At 34.2% G+C, this 19,439-nt stretch overlaps 1 protein-coding gene across 2 annotated transcripts in view; it reads left to right on the top strand.

The window, feature by feature from the left end:
- MYSM1 (Myb like, SWIRM and MPN domains 1) overlaps window positions 1-18,372 on the top strand; it is a 35,723-nt gene extending 17,351 nt beyond the window's left edge. The window contains exons 9-20 of one of the 2 annotated variants that reach the window (XM_033114872.1): window positions 113-243; window positions 1,370-1,473; window positions 3,089-3,166; window positions 4,757-4,845; window positions 7,393-7,447; window positions 7,794-7,844; window positions 8,545-8,619; window positions 9,331-9,519; window positions 10,312-10,444; window positions 14,486-14,591; window positions 14,770-14,827; window positions 15,864-18,372. In XM_033114872.1, the coding sequence (XP_032970763.1) occupies window positions 113-243; window positions 1,370-1,473; window positions 3,089-3,166; window positions 4,757-4,845; window positions 7,393-7,447; window positions 7,794-7,844; window positions 8,545-8,619; window positions 9,331-9,519; window positions 10,312-10,444; window positions 14,486-14,591; window positions 14,770-14,827; window positions 15,864-16,031 (1,237 nt within the window). In that variant the 3' untranslated portion in view covers window positions 16,032-18,372. The remainder of the gene's footprint in view (window positions 1-112; window positions 244-1,369; window positions 1,474-3,088; window positions 3,167-4,756; window positions 4,846-7,392; window positions 7,448-7,793; window positions 7,845-8,544; window positions 8,620-9,330; window positions 9,520-10,311; window positions 10,445-14,485; window positions 14,592-14,769; window positions 14,828-15,863) is intronic. The other variant, XM_033114873.1, reaches the window with a different exon arrangement.
- Window positions 18,373-19,439: the final 1,067 nt, after the last annotated feature.

Genomic DNA, 19,439 nt, shown 5'->3' with positions numbered 1-19,439 from the left:
ATATTAAGAGGGGATGAACTTTTAAGATATTTCAAATATTAAAAGTTTTCCCCAGAAATCTTTTTCATGTTTTTATTTATCCAAAATAATTGTACTTCCATCTCTTAATTAGGGAGATATGCAAACCGAAATACTTAAATAAGACCTCAGTACGTCCTGGCCTGAAGAACTGTGGGGACGTTAATTGTATTGGACGGATTCATACATACCTCGAGTTGATAGGAGCAATCAATTTTGGATGTGGTAAAAATAAAAACCCAACAATATCTTTCGCTCAACATTTTTTATCCTTATGGCACCTATTAATTTCTTTGATGATTAGAATGCAAGTAGATTTAGGTATAGATACAGAATTCAGAGAGATACTATAACATTATGGAATAAATATATTGAGATTTTGCTGTAAAACAGATTTCTGTTGATTAAATTATATTTCCCTTTGAGAAAATTAGTGTAATTTAAAAAATATATATTCAGTGTAAGTAGAAGTAATTTAAGAATGCAGTTCTTTGTCAAATAAAATTATTTTATGAAAAGTCTAATAGCCCATTTAATTTGCAAATACTGTATTCATGCTAGAAATACTGTCTAGCAGTGTTTAAATAAAGGAAATAATTTATGAGCCTCTACACTTAAATGTGATAAAAGTGCCAAAATGTTTTTCATGGAAGAAAGTTTTTTATCCTAGTTTTTCTCAAATATAAAAGTTGATGAATATGCATATTTGTAGATGTATTCAAGCCTTTTATTAACATGACACAAACTTTTTGAAGAAAGATAATAGCCATAGCTGTAAAATGATAAGGTAATTAAAACCTTGCAACTCATGTTGTGAGAAGAGTATTCTGTATTCCTTGTCTGAAAAGACAGCTAACCAGAAAACTTCCTGTCAGAGATGATTTTATTTTATATGTAGAGAGAGAGAATCTACAGTCTGCCCTGGGGTCTCTCCATTTTAGTGTCTTTGTTTGCCCAAAGCACTGTATATTGGGACTGGCTTTTCAGGAAAACTAATGTATCATAGCTTCCTCAGCCACTGAAAGAAAAATGAAATGTTTTCTGTATTAGACTCCGAAAGTTAGCAAAGTGGACTTGGCACTCATTTTATCAGAAATTAAACAAATTACCCATTTCCTAAGTATCACATTTTGTTGAGATTTCTTTATAACAGTAGCATTACTTTTAGGTAAGAACTACTAAGCGGCACATGAACTTTGTGATTGTGGAATAGGATAGAATCATAGAAGCTCAGGTATAAAGAAACCTAGAAATTGGCTTACAGTGTATAGTCAGTGTAGATGTGTCTTCCTGTTTAACAACTGCGTTTCATAAAAAAATAGATTGTTTTGTTTTTCCTGAATTCCAATAGAACAGGCTGTATATAACAGGCCACAACCAGTTGATAAGGTACGAATCAGAGACAGAAAAGATACCGTAGAAGCATACCAACTTGCCCAGCGTTTGCAGTCCATGGTAAGCAGTCACCTCTCACTAAATGATCTCTTCAGATTGCTCCTTACACTGTTAAGTAAGGTATGCCTACTTCTCAGCTGTTTAATTAACAAATGGCTATTTAATGAAAGAACTTGTTTCCTCTTGTATTTCACCATTCACTTTTGTCGTTTCCATTTAATTTCATGTAACTTTATAAGGCACAAACAAATCAAATAAACCTCAAAATTCACTGGCAAACTTTACACAGAAGCGTATGTAATGTTTTGCTAAAAATGGTGTTAGGTTGGTTTTGATTCTAAAACTATACATTTAAGCCGTTTTTTTTTTTGTTTGTTTTTTTCCAGTTATTATTGTTTGTTTAAAATTCTTACCATAAGATTCAACTTTTTGGAATAGCTATCCAAAATAATGTTAGCCTTTATCTTTTTAATTCTTGAGATCAGTGAGTTTTACAGTACTTTAAAATTCATCATCTTACTTAAAAAATAAGTGATCAAACAAGTCACTTAAAAAGCAGGATCATATTATGAACCAGTAAAATAGGTTAAATTGGTAATGGGTGAGATAAAAAGTATAGATGATAAAGTGGGTACCTTTCTTAGTGTTTAGGCTGCAAACAATTTCTACCTAAATTTACTTTTAAAAGGAAGTTTTCAAATATAGTTGTTGGAAATAGGTGGTGCTAGTTGGACAGTGGCCTATGGCAGCTAATCCATTTTAAAGGCTTTGATATTGAGGTTTGCAAAACGATATTAGTAATCCAGTTATCCAGCATTGTAATTTTTTTTTTACTATTTGTATTAACTAAGCAATCTTTTCCTTTCTAAAGCTGAAATATAATTAATTTGCTTCTAGTTTTCAATATTTTACCTCTTGTTACGTGTTCTTGCAAGTTTTCTATGACAAGTGATCGATCAGGAAGTCATTTTCTTTGTGGGTTTTTTTTTTTTTTTTTATTGGGGAATATTGGGGAACTGTGTTTCTCCAGGGCCCTTCAGCTCCAAGTCGTTGTCCTTCATTCTAGTTGTGGAGGGTGCAGCTCAGCTCCAAGTCCAGTCGCCGTTTTCAATCTTTAGTTGCCGGGGGCGCAGCCTACCATCTAATGCGGGAATTGGAATTGAACCGGCAACCTTGTTGTTAAGAGCTTGTGCTCTAACCAGCTGAGCCATCCAGCCACCCCTCCGGGGATTCAGTGGCAGCTGGGTGTCTTCAATCTAGTTGTGGAGGGTGCAGCTCACTGGCCCATGTGGGTATTGAACTGGCAACCCTGTTGTTCAGAGCTCGCGCTCTAACCAACTGAGCCACCCGGCCGCCCCTCTTTGTGGTTCTTTTTGGTCTTAAAAATATTTTTTGTGTGAATGCTTTAGCTTCCAAATGGTGAAAGGAAATGAAAATTAAAGAAGAAATCCTAGAAAATGTAGAAAATAATCACTAATTTATTTTGGAGCAGAATACTAACTATTGAACATAAATTAATAAAATAAAATTTAGTCAGGCATTGCTGATCAGGGATGACAATATTATAATGGAGAAATTGTTTTTTAGAAAATTACCATTTTCATTTTGTATATTAATGTGCTGTGATTTCTCCAAGTTAATTAATCTTGTTACCTTTTGCTTTATTTCATCTCAGCGCACAAGGAGACGTAGGGTCCGAGACCCATGGGGAAATTGGTGTGATGCAAAAGACTTAGAAGGACAAACGTTTGAGGTAACTTTGACCTATTCACATGGCTCATTAGTGAAAGTTATTTTGTCAGTACGTATTTGAATATCAATGTCACATATGTTGCACTTTTTATATATATACATATATATGTCTCATTCCCATGTTAATTTGTTTGTGTAGAAGTTACAATAAACAAAGTAGAAGGCATTGGTGGTACAATTAAGTAGGAGTTTGACTCATTTTCAAAACTTTGATTTTCTATTTCTACATTCTGCTCTCTAGCTCAAGAATATCTTCCAAGGTGCTAGGAAGTTTGTATACCCAATTCATTTCAGTAAACATTTATTGAATGATGTTCTGACACACCAATTAAAATATCGTTCCATGCGTTAGACATAAATTGAATTACAAATATTGAAGTGTTATTTCTATTAATAAAAACTATGGCCCTAAAAAAAAAAATAGGCGATGAATTTGTGTATATGTAAACATCCACACACATTCTACATAAATAATTTGTGAACAACCAATGCAGTAGAATGGATAATGTGAAAGTGTGAATAATCCTTCCCTTGAAGGATTGTTGGGAGTATTCAGTGAAATAAATGAAATGCGGTATATGAAGATCCTGGAATAAGCCTTGCATGTACAGGTACTCCATAAATGTTAGTTCTCTTCCCCATTCCCTGTCCCCAGCCTCACACCTGAGTGCTATTATAGGCACAGCAATTAGTAATATGTGGTGCCTGCCAAGAAGGAACTTAGATTTCTATTAGGAAAGATAAAGCCTATGGTAAGTTCTATAACATTGGTCCTGAGAAATATAAGTTCCTCCCAAAGGATGTGATCAGGGAAAGTTCCACCGAAGATGTGATGTTTCATCTATGACATGAAGGATGAGCAGGAAAATCTCAAAATGTAGAAAAGTAGATGAGGGCATTTGAGGCTGAGGGAGCAGCATAAGCAAAAGTACAGACATGGGGAAATACTAGACATGTTCTGGAAAAAGGTGCACAGTTCATTTGGGCTAGAGTGTAAGACTTGTAGGAGAAATGGAATGAAACATACTTACATAGGACTTACTGTGTATTGAACACTGTTGTTAATATTTTACAAACATTAACTCATGTAATCTTTACAATAATACCAGACGTTGTTATTATTATTATTGTTCCCATTTTAAAAATGAGGAGACTGAAACACAGAAAGCTTGCCTCGGGTCACCAACTAGTAAGTAGCAAAGCCAGGCATTTTATCTCTAGAATCTGTGTTCTTTATCATTACACTACAACATCTCTCAGTTGTGAAAGAAAACTCAGTACAGTGGGACTTGATGACTAGAAATGGGAAGTAAGAAAGGTGAAAGACTCAGGTGATCCTGGGGTTTTGGATCTGGGTACCACTAATTGGTAAGGCAGGAGGAGTAAATTTGAAGTTTGGTATGGCTGAATGTTTTGCAACAATTTTTTAACATATTGTCCAGCATTTCTGTTAGTAGCAAGAAGGACACACATCTATCAACTTTGTCTTGTTCTCATGTGCCCTTAAATATGGTTTTAATGGAGTATTTTTATTAATTTTACCTATCTGTGGTTGATGGATTCTTTGATCAAGTGGTGTTTTGTATTTTAGCATCTCTCTGCTGAGGAGTTGGCAAGAAGAAGAGAAGAGGAGAAATGTAAACCTTTTAAGTCTTCAAAAGTGCAAAGACCAACAAAAAGGTATAATGTTACATTATATAAATGTAATTTTTAAAAATTTATCCCAAATGATTAGAAAATGTATGGAAAAAATATTTGATATAACTGCATTGTGTTGGTCACATTAAGTTAAAAAATGCAGCTAAAAGTTTTGAGTTTTTTTTATTCCACTGATTATCAATTTGAGAGACCTTAAACTCAGGTTTTAAATTTGTTCAGGTTCAGTGAATATAGGCTCTAAACTGTGCTGTAAAGGGGCCTTGTTTGTGACAGGTGGTCATTCAACTTAGACATTATGAACAGGTAGCCTCGTGAAATGACTGGTTCTCTCTTTGGGTGGTGCTGATTGTTAGCAAAGTGTTTTTGTTTATGCTTTTACAATAAAAAATTTGTAACTTGTAACCTTAAGGGTCACCAAATAAGTTAAATGCCTTGATTTTTCTAGAGCCCCTTACTTCGTACAGATGCCCCATTGAGTGGACTGTCTCTATTTGTCAGTGTCTATTAAAGTGAGATATCTAGGAATATTACTAGGTCATTTTCAATGGAAAGAGCCCTGATACTTACCAGTTATATATTCCTGGGTAAGTTACTTAAAGCCTCTTTTATAAAATAATAACTATAATAGCTAACACTGTTAGAGATATTTTAAGCACTTCACATTATTAACTCATTTAATCCCCATAGCAACTCTGCAGACATTAATGTTATCATTCCCATTTTATAAATGAGGAAACAGAGGCACGAAGAAGTTTGAGTAACTTGCCCATATGTGTTAGTGGTGGGGCTGTGATTTAAACCCAGGTATTAGTCTTAAGAATCCATACTCCTAATCATTAAACTACAGTATGTTATATAATCTCCTTAAAATAAAAATCAAAAATAATAGGTTTGAGAGTAAATTAAATGAGATAAACTATATAAAAAATACAGTCATCTGTAGTATAGGACTCCTCATCTAGTATCCAGACATTTGATTTTCTGAATCTAAATGTGAGACATATTTATTACTATTTTTCAAGTCATTGTTCCAGTTTGTCAGGGTGTTTTTGAATCCAGATTTACTTTTCTCACATAATAGCCTTTGTAGCTTTGACTCATGAACATTTCAGTAAGCTTGCCATTTCTGCCATCGATCACTGGTTCAAATGTTTAACTGGATTAAACATAAACCTCAGACATCATTATTCAATTACATACTACCACAATTAACCCATATTTCATCTTATGCAGAAAGGTAATGATAGCCGGATAAAATATTACTTGAGTCTTTATGTGTCTATTAGTTTTAGCAGATTATTCCTATCAAAAATGAAATTTAGGTCTACTTATCATGACTTTCGTTTTCATGAACCTATTATTATTCTTGGTAGTCACCTCTTCATTTGCCAAAGGCTCACTAATCAGCTGTTTAAAAATCTTTTCTAGAATTTTTCCAATATTCAACGTCTTAACTCCTCTGTTTCTAAAATCTGCTTTTTTATGTGTTTTAAAACAAGCCCAATAATTGCCTATTCCTAGGCCTGCAATAATTTACCCATTCTCTGCAGCTCCTCAAAATATGTTAACAGTAGTTTCACATCATGGTTCTTCATTGTTGTGGGATGCATATGCTCCCTTGCTATTTTCTCATCTATCTTGGCCCTTAGGTTCTTTTTATTCGTGTTGGTTAAGCACTTTCTAATTTGAAAATCTTTTTTCAACAAATGGTTTTTGAATATCAGGCACTGTTCTAGGCCCTTGAAACACAGTATTCAGCAACTAAGTGTCTGTTCCGGAGCTAATAGTCTCAGAATAGGAACTAAATAGTCCTGCTTTTTTTCAGTTGTGTTAACATGAACATACTTGTGGTGTTTTTTGGGTTTTTTTTCCTTTCTCAGAAACCTTTCTCTGAAAACCCTTTTTGTTGTTCTTTACATTTCTCTCAAACCTCAGTTCTTTACTGGTCAAAGCCTTTCTAAATTTCTCTTAGGTTTACACATGCTTTTGTATCTAGCCTCGCTTAGGTACCCCTCTTCCCATCTTTTTGTAACTTTTTCATTTTAAAATATGAGTTTACCATAGAACTTTGTGTATACATTAATTTCTTCAGCAGAACTATTTTGTCATTTATTCATTTAACAAATATATACTGAGTCCCTACTCTTTGCTGACCACATTATTGTACTGACAGAAACGTTTTTGAGAAACTTCCATCTTTCTTGAACTTTCAGGTCTCATATTAGGGAATTGGTTACATCCTCATTGAATTTTTTGAAATCTGCTTTCATTGTAGGACATATCTGACCTTTTATAATATCCTCTTCTTTAGGAATTAAAACACAACAGAGTTACTTTCTCCCAAAGGTCCTGTCATTACCTTTTTTTTTTTCCCAATATTAGGTCCAAAAGAACAATGCTGATTTCAAAAAGTTTGTATGAAATGTTTTAAGAAATTCTCCTTATTTAACATTTTTCTCTCTCTGACAGAATTTAGGTTTAAATTATTGATACGTTTCAATTTTGTAAATAAATGTTATTTTCCTAATCTTGTTGAGATTATATTAGAAATATTTTTTTTCTTTTCAGCTCATTTGATCCCTTCCAACTGATACCTTGTAATTTTTTCAGTGAAGAAAATCAGGTACTACTTATGCATCACTAAATGACCATAGATAATGCCCTCCTGTCAGATACGAAATATTTCTTCTTTTTCTGTGTGTACAGGGCATATGTGTATGAAATATCGGGCAAAGCCTGGTACATTAACGGTCAGATGAGTGATACACATGGAAAATGAGAGGGAATTTCTCTATGCTAGGGTTTTAAATGATAATATATATGTGTTTTTAAGACCGGTTCCCGCTGAGCTTTGATTAGTGAGACCTTGATATAAAAGGTAAAGGAGAAAAGGGTGGACATTCCAGTTAGGGAGAACAAAATCTCTATTTTTTACTCCCCTATTTTTTTTTTCTTTTTTTATATTTCAGGAGCCATTTCAGGTGAAAGTGGCTTCAGAAGCACTTTTAATAATGGATTTGGTAAGGATAATCTATTGTGTTTACTTAGTTATTCTGATTTGTATTCTTGTGTATTTTTATTGCAGGAGTAAGAGAGAGTATGGAAGACCTGTATTTTGGATCTTAACTATCCTCTTTTTCAAGGAATCTAAAAATAAGTCTTTTCTTTTGGAGAAAAGCCAAACAATTGCATGTTTCCATATTTTAGAGAAAATAAATTAATGTGAGTTTTTGCAGACTGTTTATCATCATTAATCCTATTTTCATTTCCTAGTATCCTTTGTCTGCTGCCTTCCACATAACTGCAACAAACACAACTCTTATAATTTGGAGTTTCCTTGTTTGCACTAAGCTATTGAGACCTCCGATAGTTGTATGTTTGTTTATAATATTTTCCTGTAGGAGAACCTAGAGCGATTTTTACTTTATATCCTTATATCTTCCCTGAATAGGAAGAGCAAATGGTGTCTTTATTTTGTTAGTGAAATGGAGTATTTGAATGTTTGATCAAAGCTTCTCAGCCAGCAATGAAGATAGATCTGAAATCTTTAGTCTCTGTGTGCTGAGCCTAGCATCCAGTTCCTCTACTATGCTACTTTATATTAGAAAAGCACAATTACCACACTTGTAAATGACTCTCCTATGATAAGTGAGTTTTATTCTGATTTTTTTGTCAGGTGGATTATTTGTTTGGACTAAGTCTATCTTGTATTTCTTTTAGCATGCTCATGTTTCTATGGCAGAAGTGATTGGTCTGTTAGGAGGGAGATACTCAGAAGTTGATAAGATAGTTGAGGTAAGTTCTCTATTTAAAACATTTTAAACGTATTTTGTCCTGCCATACCAAATATTTTTTTTATAGATTTCAATGGATATAATTAAAATACAGACTTCACCTATAATATGAATGAGACTATGCAAATACAGAAAGTTACACTTACATAGTCCTAAAAGTGACTTAACATTCCATATATTAAGTACCTGTTTCCTTTTACCACCGAGAAAGAGGGAACACGGTCAGGCCTTGGTTCCTCATTGCCTTCACCAGTAAAAGGCTGCAGTTCCCATGAGGCCAGGAAGCATGTGCTAATCTTACAGTTGAAACTTGGTTTAGGGATCATTCTGTTGAAAATATTATCATAAATAATAGGGGGTCATTGAAAGAGTATGTTTATACAAGTATTAATATGGGCTGACCTGGAAAATTAACAATTATGACCTTGTTTAAATGGATTCTGAGTTCCTAGCACATAATCACACTTTTGGAGTATTAGTTTGGTGCAAAAGTAGTTGCGGTTTAAAAGGTTAAAAATAAATGCAAAAACTGCAGTTACTTTTGCACCAACCTAATATAATTCATTTGCAAGTTAAAGGCTGCCTATGATGTAGTAAAATAAAAGACTTGGCTTAAAGAAGTTTCTGAATCTATGTATGAAAGAACTAAAACATTAAAGTTATAGAATTAGCAGAATTTCAGTATAATCACATAAGAATTCATCTTTTTTAGGTCTGTGCAGCAGAACCATGTAACAGTCTGAGTACAGGACTGCAGTGTGAGATGGATCCTGTCTCACAAACACAGGCCTCGGAAACCTTAGCTGTAAGAGGCTATAGCGTTATTGGATGGTATCATTCTCATCCTGCCTTTGATCCTAATCCTTCCCTACGAGATATTGATACTCAAGCCAAATACCAGGTATGTGTGTAAGTCTTATGTGTATGTGTTCTGTAAATGGTTGCACATTCTCTTCCCCTTCCTTGCTTTCTGTAACATAAATGTACTTTTAACATTTCTAGCAAAGTATTGCATTTCTCATATTCTTTATATCTGGAGTTTAGAAATAACTTGCATTTTTTTCTGATTATAAAAATAATGCATGTTTATTTAAACATTTGGAAAATTAACTACTTTGTTTAATACGGACAAGCCTTATCAAAGTAACAGTGATAATTATTCCTAGAGCCTTTAAAAATTGATGGGAACAATTAGAGCAGGGACCTGGGATAATTGAAATAATCAGAAATGTATTATATGTTTTGCATCTCTGGGAAAAACAAAGTTGTGTTTTATTCTGCAATTTTATGTTTGATATGTGACTGTTTTTGTATAAGCAGTTGTTTGTATTAGGTTGGTTCAAAAGTAATTGTGGTTTAAAAGGTTAAAAATATTTGCAAAAATCACAATTACTTTTGCAATAAATTATTGCCATATTGATAAAGATTATAGCTGATGAATAGTAAATGAGTAAATATATTCGTGGCAAATAATAGATTTTACAGACCAGGTGATCTTTTTAAGGTTGGGTTGAACGTGTTTTGGCCTGAAAAATTTAGCATGCAGAATGAATGTATAAGACATTTTATGTAGTTGCTATTTGGATGTGAAGTTTTTAACACCTTTTTGTTCCCTTTTCCTCCATTAGATATTTAAAATGTTGGTATGAATAAGTACTGACTTTTAAATGTATTACTTTACTTTTCATTGTAGAGTTACTTCTCCAGAGGTGGTGCAAAGTTCATTGGAATGATTGTTAGTCCCTATAATCGAAACAATCCTTTACCTTATTCCCAGATTACCTGCCTGGTTATAAGTGATGAAATTAGCCCAGATGGCTCTTACCGTAAGTTTTCAACAAAAACAACTTCATCTTATTTCTATCTTCATTTCTTTGAATCTTACAAATCAGAGAATTTACAACTATGCAGAACTATTTGATGGAAAGGTATGTGCCCTCAACTAGGGAATCACTATTTGCATACCATGTAGTTCAACTACCCTCTTCCCTTTTATGATATCCTTCTAGATTCAAGTCCCCACTGTGTTGGCAAAATGATTACAATGTGCAGCCACGCAATGTGTGTGTTAGGTACTGGAGACACTATAACAAGCAAAATAAATGCAGACTGGCTTTTTCTGCAGTGGCATACAAGTGAAAAAAATAGAAAGAAAAACCACCATCCTACCGCCAGCTCTCCGTGACCTCTCAGTTTAGGGTTAACAATGCTTAACTCTGTTTTTATATCTCTTAGTTTCCATTCTATTTCAAGAAAGAATTTGGTTGGTTTGGCCCATCATTTGGTTCCTTTGGTATTTATGTCCACTTGTGGTCCAATCAACTCTGTGAATTAGTGTGGCCAACTAGGAGAAGGAAGTGCGGATGGAAAGGAAGTGATGGGAGGAAACAACTGACATCTCTAGGATATTTATTCTCTCTTCATCATTCTTACTGTCACTGCTCTAGTTTTCTGTCCTCTGGATACTGTCACTGCACATTTCACTCTTCCCCATTAGCTCATGAGCTCCTTGAAGGTAGATATTATAATTATACTAATTTTCTAGCACAAGGCCTGGCATAAAGTAGGTACTAAGTGAAGGTTTGTTTATTAAATTAATTTCTCTTCATTTTTAATGATGTCATTCAGATGGTAAAAACTTTCCAGCATTACCTCCATGTCATTTACTATTATTTACTCAGTTCTCTGTGCATCTGTTACACTTGTTTCCTACCTTCATGGTCACTTTGTCTTGGTAATTTGTCTTGGTAAATGGTTATTTATCTATATAGCACGTCTCACTAAACTGTGAGCCCCAAAGAGCAGGAACTGTCTGCTTTGTCCTTTGTCCAGTAGCACATAATTGATTGCCTTCCACCTAGGAATTGGTCCGCCTTCTGTAGGTCCGCCAACATGATGGAGGTGTTAGCCATAGTGCTAAGGTGGTATCATATTGCAATGTATAAATGTATCAAATCAACACCTTGTACACGTCAAACTTACTAAGTTATATGACAATTATATCTCAATTAAAAAAAAACGCAGGCTATTGCTTGTGTGAGATTCTGGGATTATTTTTTTAAAGCTTTGATTAACAATACCTCCTGAGGTTTTTTATTGAATGAATAGTATTGACATTAACTTTAGTCCAAAACGTCCGTTGTACATATATATACATCATTCTTTAGCTAGTATAATTCTACAAAAAGTTACGAAAAGAGGAATCACGACTTGTTCTCAATTTAAATAATTTCTTAATCTCATGTTCTGCTGGATTTTGGGAGTGAACCTCTACTCTGATGCTGTTCACTACAGTAGCTACTAGCCACATATAATTATTTAAATTAATTAGAATTAAATGGAATTTAAAATTCATTTCCTATGAGAAAGAAGGATAAAATTGGAGGCATCATTGATGCTCCCTGATGTCAAACTATACTACAAAGCTACAGTAATCAAAACAGCATGGCATAAAAACAATGAGGTAAAACCAGTCTCTTCAAAATATAGTGCTGGGAAAACTGGACAGATACATGCAAAAAAAAAAAAAGAAACTGGACCACCTTCTTAAACTGTATATAAGAATAAACTCAAAATGGATTAAGCACTTAAATGTAAGACCCTAAACCATAAAACCAGAAGAAAACATAAGCAGTAAACTCTCTGACATTGCTCTTTATAATATTTTTTCCGCTATATCTCCTTGGGCAAGGGAAACAAGTAAAAATAAGCGAATGGGACTATATCAAACTAAAAATGTTTTGCACAGCAAAGGAAATCAACAAAATGAAAAGGCATCCTACTGAGTTGTAGAAGATACTCACCAATGATACATTCAATAAAGTGTTAATATCCAAAGTTTATAAAGAACTCATAAACTCAACACCAAAAAAATAAACAATCCAATTAAAAAATGGGCAGAGGACCTGAATAGACATTTCTCCAAAGAGGACATACAGATGGCCAGTAGACATATGGCAAGATGCTCAATGTCACTGATCATCAGAGAAATGCAAATAAAAACCACAGTGAGATAACAACCTCACACCTATCAGAATGGCTATCATCAATAAATCAACAAACAAGTGTTGGTGAAGATGTGAAGAAAAGGGAACCCTCGTGAACTGTTGGTAGGATTGCAAATTGGTACAGCCACTATGGAAAACAGTATGGAGGTTCCTCAAAAAATTAAAGATAGAACTGTCTTATGAACCAGAAATTCCACTTCTGGGTATTTATCCAAAGAAATCCAAAACACTAATTTGAAAAGATATATGCACCCCTGCGTTCACTGCAGTGCTGTTTACAATAGCCAAGATAGGGAAGAAACCAAAGTGCCCATCAATAGACGATTGGATAAAGAAGAGGTGGTACATACTCGTATATACCATGGAGTATTACTTGGCCATAAAAAAGAATGAAATCTTACCATTTGTGACAACATGTATGGACCTAGAGTATTATGCTAAGTGAAATAAGTCAGACTGAGAAAGACATCCCATATGATCTCACTTATATGTGGAATCTAAAGAACAAAATAAAACAGAAACAGATTCATAGATACAGAGAACATATTGATGGTTGCCAGATGGGAGGAGGTTTAGGGGTGGGTGAAAAAGGTGAAGGGATTAAGAAATACAGGTTGGTAGTAACAAAATCACCACGGGGATAAAAAGTACAGCATAGAGAAATACCAATAATATTGTAACGTGTAGTGCCAGGTGGGTACTAGACTAATCATAGAGATCATTTCATAAATTATATAAATATTTAACCGCTATGCTGTACACCTGAAATGAATATAAAATAATATTGAATGTCATAAATGAACGAATGAATGAATCAAGTTTCAATAAAAGCATGAAAGGGGAGAGCTAACTAATTACATGTGACCATGAACAGGTTATTTAACTTTTCTATGTCTCAGTGTCCTCATCAAAAGAAAAAAAGGTGGGGTGGGGGGGGGAGACAGTATTGGCAGCTGGTTCATTTAAGTGGCCTTACATATATGTAAAGCACTTTAAGTTTGGCACATAGTAAGCATTATGTAACTGTTATTATGGTATTGGCCTTTGGTAATGAACGAGCTGAGCTTTTTTTTAATACACTTCAAGTACAGTTACATGGGGATTTTGAAGGATATGTGAGAAATTTCTAAGTAGGCTTATCCTTTGGTATTTTTTCCTTTCTACCTGTGTACATGCCATCCACCCCTTGGGGTCCTTTCTTTTAGAGTTTAGCATGACAGCTTTGACTCGTGCAGTTGCTAGCTCTCCAGAATTATTCCTAGTTCCTGTCTTAATCTTAGATTAGCACCTGTAGGGAGGTGGAATGCTTGTGGGCTCAAGTCAGGCAATCCTGCTAGGATTTAAAATTCACTCTCTTCCACTTTACTAGTCTAAACAGGATGTTTAACCTGTTTCAGCCTCAATTTTCTTATCTGTTAAATAGGAATAATGCTACCTACTTCATAGCGTTGTAAGCTTAGTAATATGTTTTAAAAAAAAATCACTGTAATGGAGTATGTCTTGGTTTGCTTGTGGTTCTGGCACAGTTACTAATAGTACCCCCTTTCACTCAAAAAGTCTCTTGGTTTGGATAATAAACTATATGATCATTTTACCTCTCACAGTTCCTTGAATAGAATTGTCATGCAAAGGGCACTTTCACTTTTCTTTATTATTAGTAATCGCTTGGCATTAATATGCTCGGTGGACCAAGTTCAGCAAGGCAATAAATATTTAACGAATACCCACTATGTTTAAAGTGCTGTTCAGCGGGTCTGCCAAGCTGTGTTGGAAAATAGTGAAGGGAATTTTAAGTAATTAAAAGGAGATTGGAGTTTTAAGAAATAGTTGATGAAAATGTGCTTCTTTGTGCTTTTCTAGGTTTACCTTACAAATTTGAAGTACAACAGATGTTAGAAGAACCTCGGTGGGGATTAGTGTTTGAAAAGACAAGATGGATAATAGAAAAATACCGGCTATCCCATAGGTATGTGCTGTGGTTTGAGACGGTTGCACATCTGCAGTATTTCTCATTAAATTATGTTTTAGAGAAAACCCAAGTTAAATATAAAATTGTGATGTATGGCATCAGTGATAGTTTATTACAGAACTGATTAGTTTATAGCATTGGTTTCATCAGTTTGTTTTCCTGTTTCTTCTAACAGCAGTGTCCCCATGGATAAAATCTTTCGCCGGGATTCTGACCTGACTTGTTTGCAGAAAGTAAGCTGCCTTCATTTTAATTGGTTCCATTGTTCATAGATTCTGAAGCTATTCATCTCGATGTGTTTTCCCATGATGCCTAATGCTTTGTAGATACATTTTCTGTGTATTTCCTTTATTGCTTTTTTCTTTCTAAAATTAATTTCTAGGAGATAATTAGTAATGTGTCTTGTTGCCCACACTTGCATATAGAAATAATACTATTTTAGAATAAATTTGTCAGTGTTGGCTGATAAATTTCTTAGCAGATTATTATTGTACACAATAGAGAACATTTTTCTCATTTTATTAAAATTCAGAAGCGCCATGTTTCCATTTAGCTTTAACAATTAATCATTTTTAAGAATGGTAATAAAAATCTAGCAATTAAATTTAAATGGTCATCTTACTTAACTTTCTGGTAGGAAATAAGAGTCCTGAATTATTTTGCTTCTGGTTTTGTTTATGAGTATAATGAGTTAATAACAGCAGATTGGCAACGTGTTTCGTTTTTCTTTTTTCTTTTTTTTGGTAGCAGTTTAGAAGTAGAAAATTTAAACATACTGAGTTTCTTTTAATATTTTTGCCCCCTTCTATTATCTTTATCTTTAACCACTTTATCTTTGTTTTGTTGGAAGATTAATACGCACAGTTCTCAGGAAATAGACTCTCGCATCCTGATTTTGAAATGGTAGAGTCCTGTGTTTGTATGTACACAGACTTCTTTTTTTTATCCTACAGGATTATTTTGCTTTGTAATTATTGAAAAAAAGGAGCAAAGTCACATATTTGTCCAAAGTAGAAAGCATCGTACATGCACATACAACCTCAGGTTGGTTTCCTGAGGAACTAACCCAAGGACTCCTCAACAGTGACTTCCTACACTCCAGCTGCACACAAGTTTACCTTCAACCACACTTAAGGAGACTGTTTCTTAATTGAGCATTAGAAAATGTAAGATTTAGAAAACGTGAGATTTGTCATTAAATAAGGATAGTAATGCAAACCCTCTTCTAAGACTTTTTGTGTATTTAAATATAAATCTTCTTTCAACCAGCTTTTGGAGTGTCTGAGGAAAACTCTGAGCAAAGTGACAAATTCCTTCATTGCTGAAGAATTCTTGACTCAAATAGAAAATTTATTCCTTTCCAATTATAAAAGCAAGCAAGAGAATGGAGTGGCTGAAGAGAACTGTTCTGCGGGTCCAACGGAATTGTTAATGTAATTATTCTAAAGTAAGACCTTTTAATCTTGACACAATAGATCCTTCTTTCAGTTACAACCTTGAAATTATTGTAATATAGTTAGCAGTGGCACCTATTTTGATATTTTTTCTCTAGTTCATAAAATCCAAACTTTGCAACATAAGTCATGTGACAAGAAAAACATATGGACTGGTTTTCACATAGTGAAGATCAATGTTGTGTCAAGTCGGGTCTGCCGCGGTGTTCCGGTCCTGCCATGGCCAGGAAGCAGCGCTGTAGACTCAAAGGGCTGTCTGCCTTACCGCTGTATTCTGTTAATAAGAGGGTTGTTTCTTTTAATTTTTATTTCTCCCGAACTAGTCATTCCATTTTGGGTATCTCATGTCTCATTAGGAGCACTTCCATTCTTTCCATGTGTTTGGTGAGATTTGCTTATGGTTGCAAGTGAGATGTGGGTGGGTGGTCACTGAGGTAATTAACGTGGGTGAGAGCTACTGATTTCATAAATCTAACAATATGCCCTGGGACGCCAGGGCAGACATAAGGAGAAAATCTTCAAAACAGAGAAGAGACCCAAAGGAGAGAATCAAATTGCCAGTTTTATAATAATAGGTATTTGCTTCCATTTTATTTTATAATGATACTACAGGATATGGCACTTTCTCAGCTATCTGAAACATTTTGTATAGATTTCAGATACGTAAAATAATTTGCTTCAACTATATTTCCACTTACATTAGTGTGTGTGATAAAACCTCATTTAACTGGAACACAGGTAATCATAATCATCCCACTAGATTTTTTTCCTACTACCTGCTATCAGGAGAAAGAGGCAAATTAAAATGAAGCTTAAATAAATCAGAGATTTAATTTAAAAAACAAAAAAGCCTTCCAGGACACATTACATATACAGCCCAGTTTCATATACTTTCTGAAACTAAAACAGGTCAGCAAACTTTTTATGTAAAGGGGCAGTTAGCCAGTAACTTAGGCTTTGCAGGCCACATACTGTGTCTATCAGTTATTCCTCTTTATGTTATTTTTACAACCTTTTAAAAACGTAAAACCATTCTTAACTCATAACCCTCACCAAAGAACATGTTGCTGCACATTATCTTCCAACCTCTGCTCCAGAGAATTGCAGACGTTTAGAATTTATTTTCAGATGCATGAGCCTGAGACGCTGAAAGGTCTCTTGCATCATCTTCAGACAACAAAACTCAGAATTGTGATTTACATTTAAGTACATTTTCAAATAAAAGTAAGCAGGCATGCTTCCTGATTTATCCTAACAGATTTTAGTTTATTTCTATTAACTACAGAAATGATATATAGCCATTTTCTAAGCATTCTTATTAATAACAGGTTTATTACATCTAATCTGGGTATAATTCAGTATTTTTACTTTGGATTGTAATCAGTCGCCAAGGAACAATAAGGCAGAATTGGAATGAGCAGTAAGGCATTTTTAGATGACCTGGGTCTTGACTCAACCTTGTGATTTTGGGGGATAAGCTGACCTTCTTTGGGCCTATATGTTTATGTAACTGAGGTCTGAGTTGCTTTCCTAGCATCCTTCCAGGTCTAAGATCTTATGGTTCATCCTAATTGTTGGACTGCTCATCTGGAATTTTATGTCTTGAGATGGTACAGTTCCCAAATTAGCAAGTGTTTTTAATGAAAACTGGTCGTATTTTCTATTTCTCTATATGCATTTAGGATAAACATTGAAATGTAACTTACAAAGCAATTACTTATGGAACCAGGGGTGTAAAAATCTCTAGACCATCTCTAGACCAAAAATCAGGAAATGTGAATTCTTACCCTAATTCTGTTACCAGCTTTGCTGTGTGACAATGATAAAAATCACGTAAGTTGTCAGAACCTCAGGCTCTTCACCTGTAATTCAAGGGTGTAATTTTGTGATTTAGTATTTCCTTCTAAGTACAAAAGTCTGTGATTTTGTAAGAGGTAGTAATTCATTCATTTGTACTCTTCCTTTTGACATATTTTCCTCATTGTACATTGGAACAGATCCTAGAAAATGGTATTAATTATAACTTGTGTGACTGACATTTCACTGTAATATTGATGAGTTTGGGTGATGAAAAATAATGGAAATTGTTAAAAGTTCTGTTCTCAAATCTGGGTTCTCTGCATGCCAGTATTTAACCATATTTACTAAGCCATACTATGAGGAACTCAATCATGGTAATCCTCAGTGTTTAGAGCTTGGAGAGCACAATTTTTCAAATAATATTACTGAGTAGTTTTTTTTTTCTGATGATAAAGTACATTTTTCATGTAAAATACTTTTTTAAAAAACAAGCATAAATAAAAATATCTCAATTCTACTACTGTGTTTCCCCGAAAATAAGACCTAGCCAGACCATCAGCTCTAATGCGTCTTTTGGAGCAAAAATTAACATAAGACCCAGTATTATATTATACACAGTATAACATTATATTATACACAGTATAATATAATATAATATATAATGTAATAATACCAGGTCTTATTATAATACTGGGTATATATATAAAATATATATATATTATAATATATATAATATAATATTGGGTCTTATGTTAATTTTTGCTCCAAAAGACGCATTAGAGCTGATGGTCCGTCTAGGTCTTATTTTCGGGAAAACACGGTGTCTAGAAAACTACAGTTACCATTTTAGTATAAATCCTCCCACCCCCCCTTTTTTTTTGGATAGTGTAATTTTAGAATATTAAAAGCTGTGATATTTTCCTCCCATCCTCCCTCATTCATTCTCCCTGCTTCCTTTTTTCTCTTACCATATTCTTAAAACATTTTTGCAACTGCAGGTACCCACATTCCTGTCACTGCCAGCCTTGGGCTACTGAGGGTAGTTGACGCCAGGGCCTGGGAGAACCTAGAGGAAGTCTAGAACTGAATGGCTGTGGAGTTCGGGAAGTTCCCGCGCAGGGTCTCAAAGGGAAACCTACCTCCAGTGATGTTTACAGGGCAGAGATAGGTCTTAAACAGGTCTCTTCGACCTGACTTGAGTCTTACTATTACACAATGACAATAAAGTAATGAACTTGACTTTTTTCTTTTTCCAGCTTGGCTAGGAGAAATTGACACTAGTACTTTGCCATTGTTAGATTTAGCTCTCTTTAAAAATCTAACCTCAAAGTAACATTCAGAAAAAGGAAAATTAGTGGAATGAAGTCAACAAATCAGACTCCTTCCCCCTCCATTATTCTAGCCTTGGCCCATTAATCATTCAAAGACGCATTATAACTTTCATGGGCCTTAGACAGTTTTGCCTTTTTGGACCTCTTCTTTCATAAAAAAAAATAAAAATTACAATTGTATTTGTATAAAAATGAATTTACTATATATCAACATGTCCTTCAATCCAAAAGTTTGGTTTTTCTTCTTCTGAATTTAGAAG

Source organism: Rhinolophus ferrumequinum, chromosome 9, assembly GCF_004115265.2.
Source record: "Rhinolophus ferrumequinum isolate MPI-CBG mRhiFer1 chromosome 9, mRhiFer1_v1.p, whole genome shotgun sequence".
Classification (NCBI taxonomy): domain Eukaryota; kingdom Metazoa; phylum Chordata; class Mammalia; order Chiroptera; family Rhinolophidae; genus Rhinolophus; species Rhinolophus ferrumequinum.
Note: the sequence above shows the minus strand (reverse complement) of the source record. Positions and strands in the feature narration are given on the sequence as shown.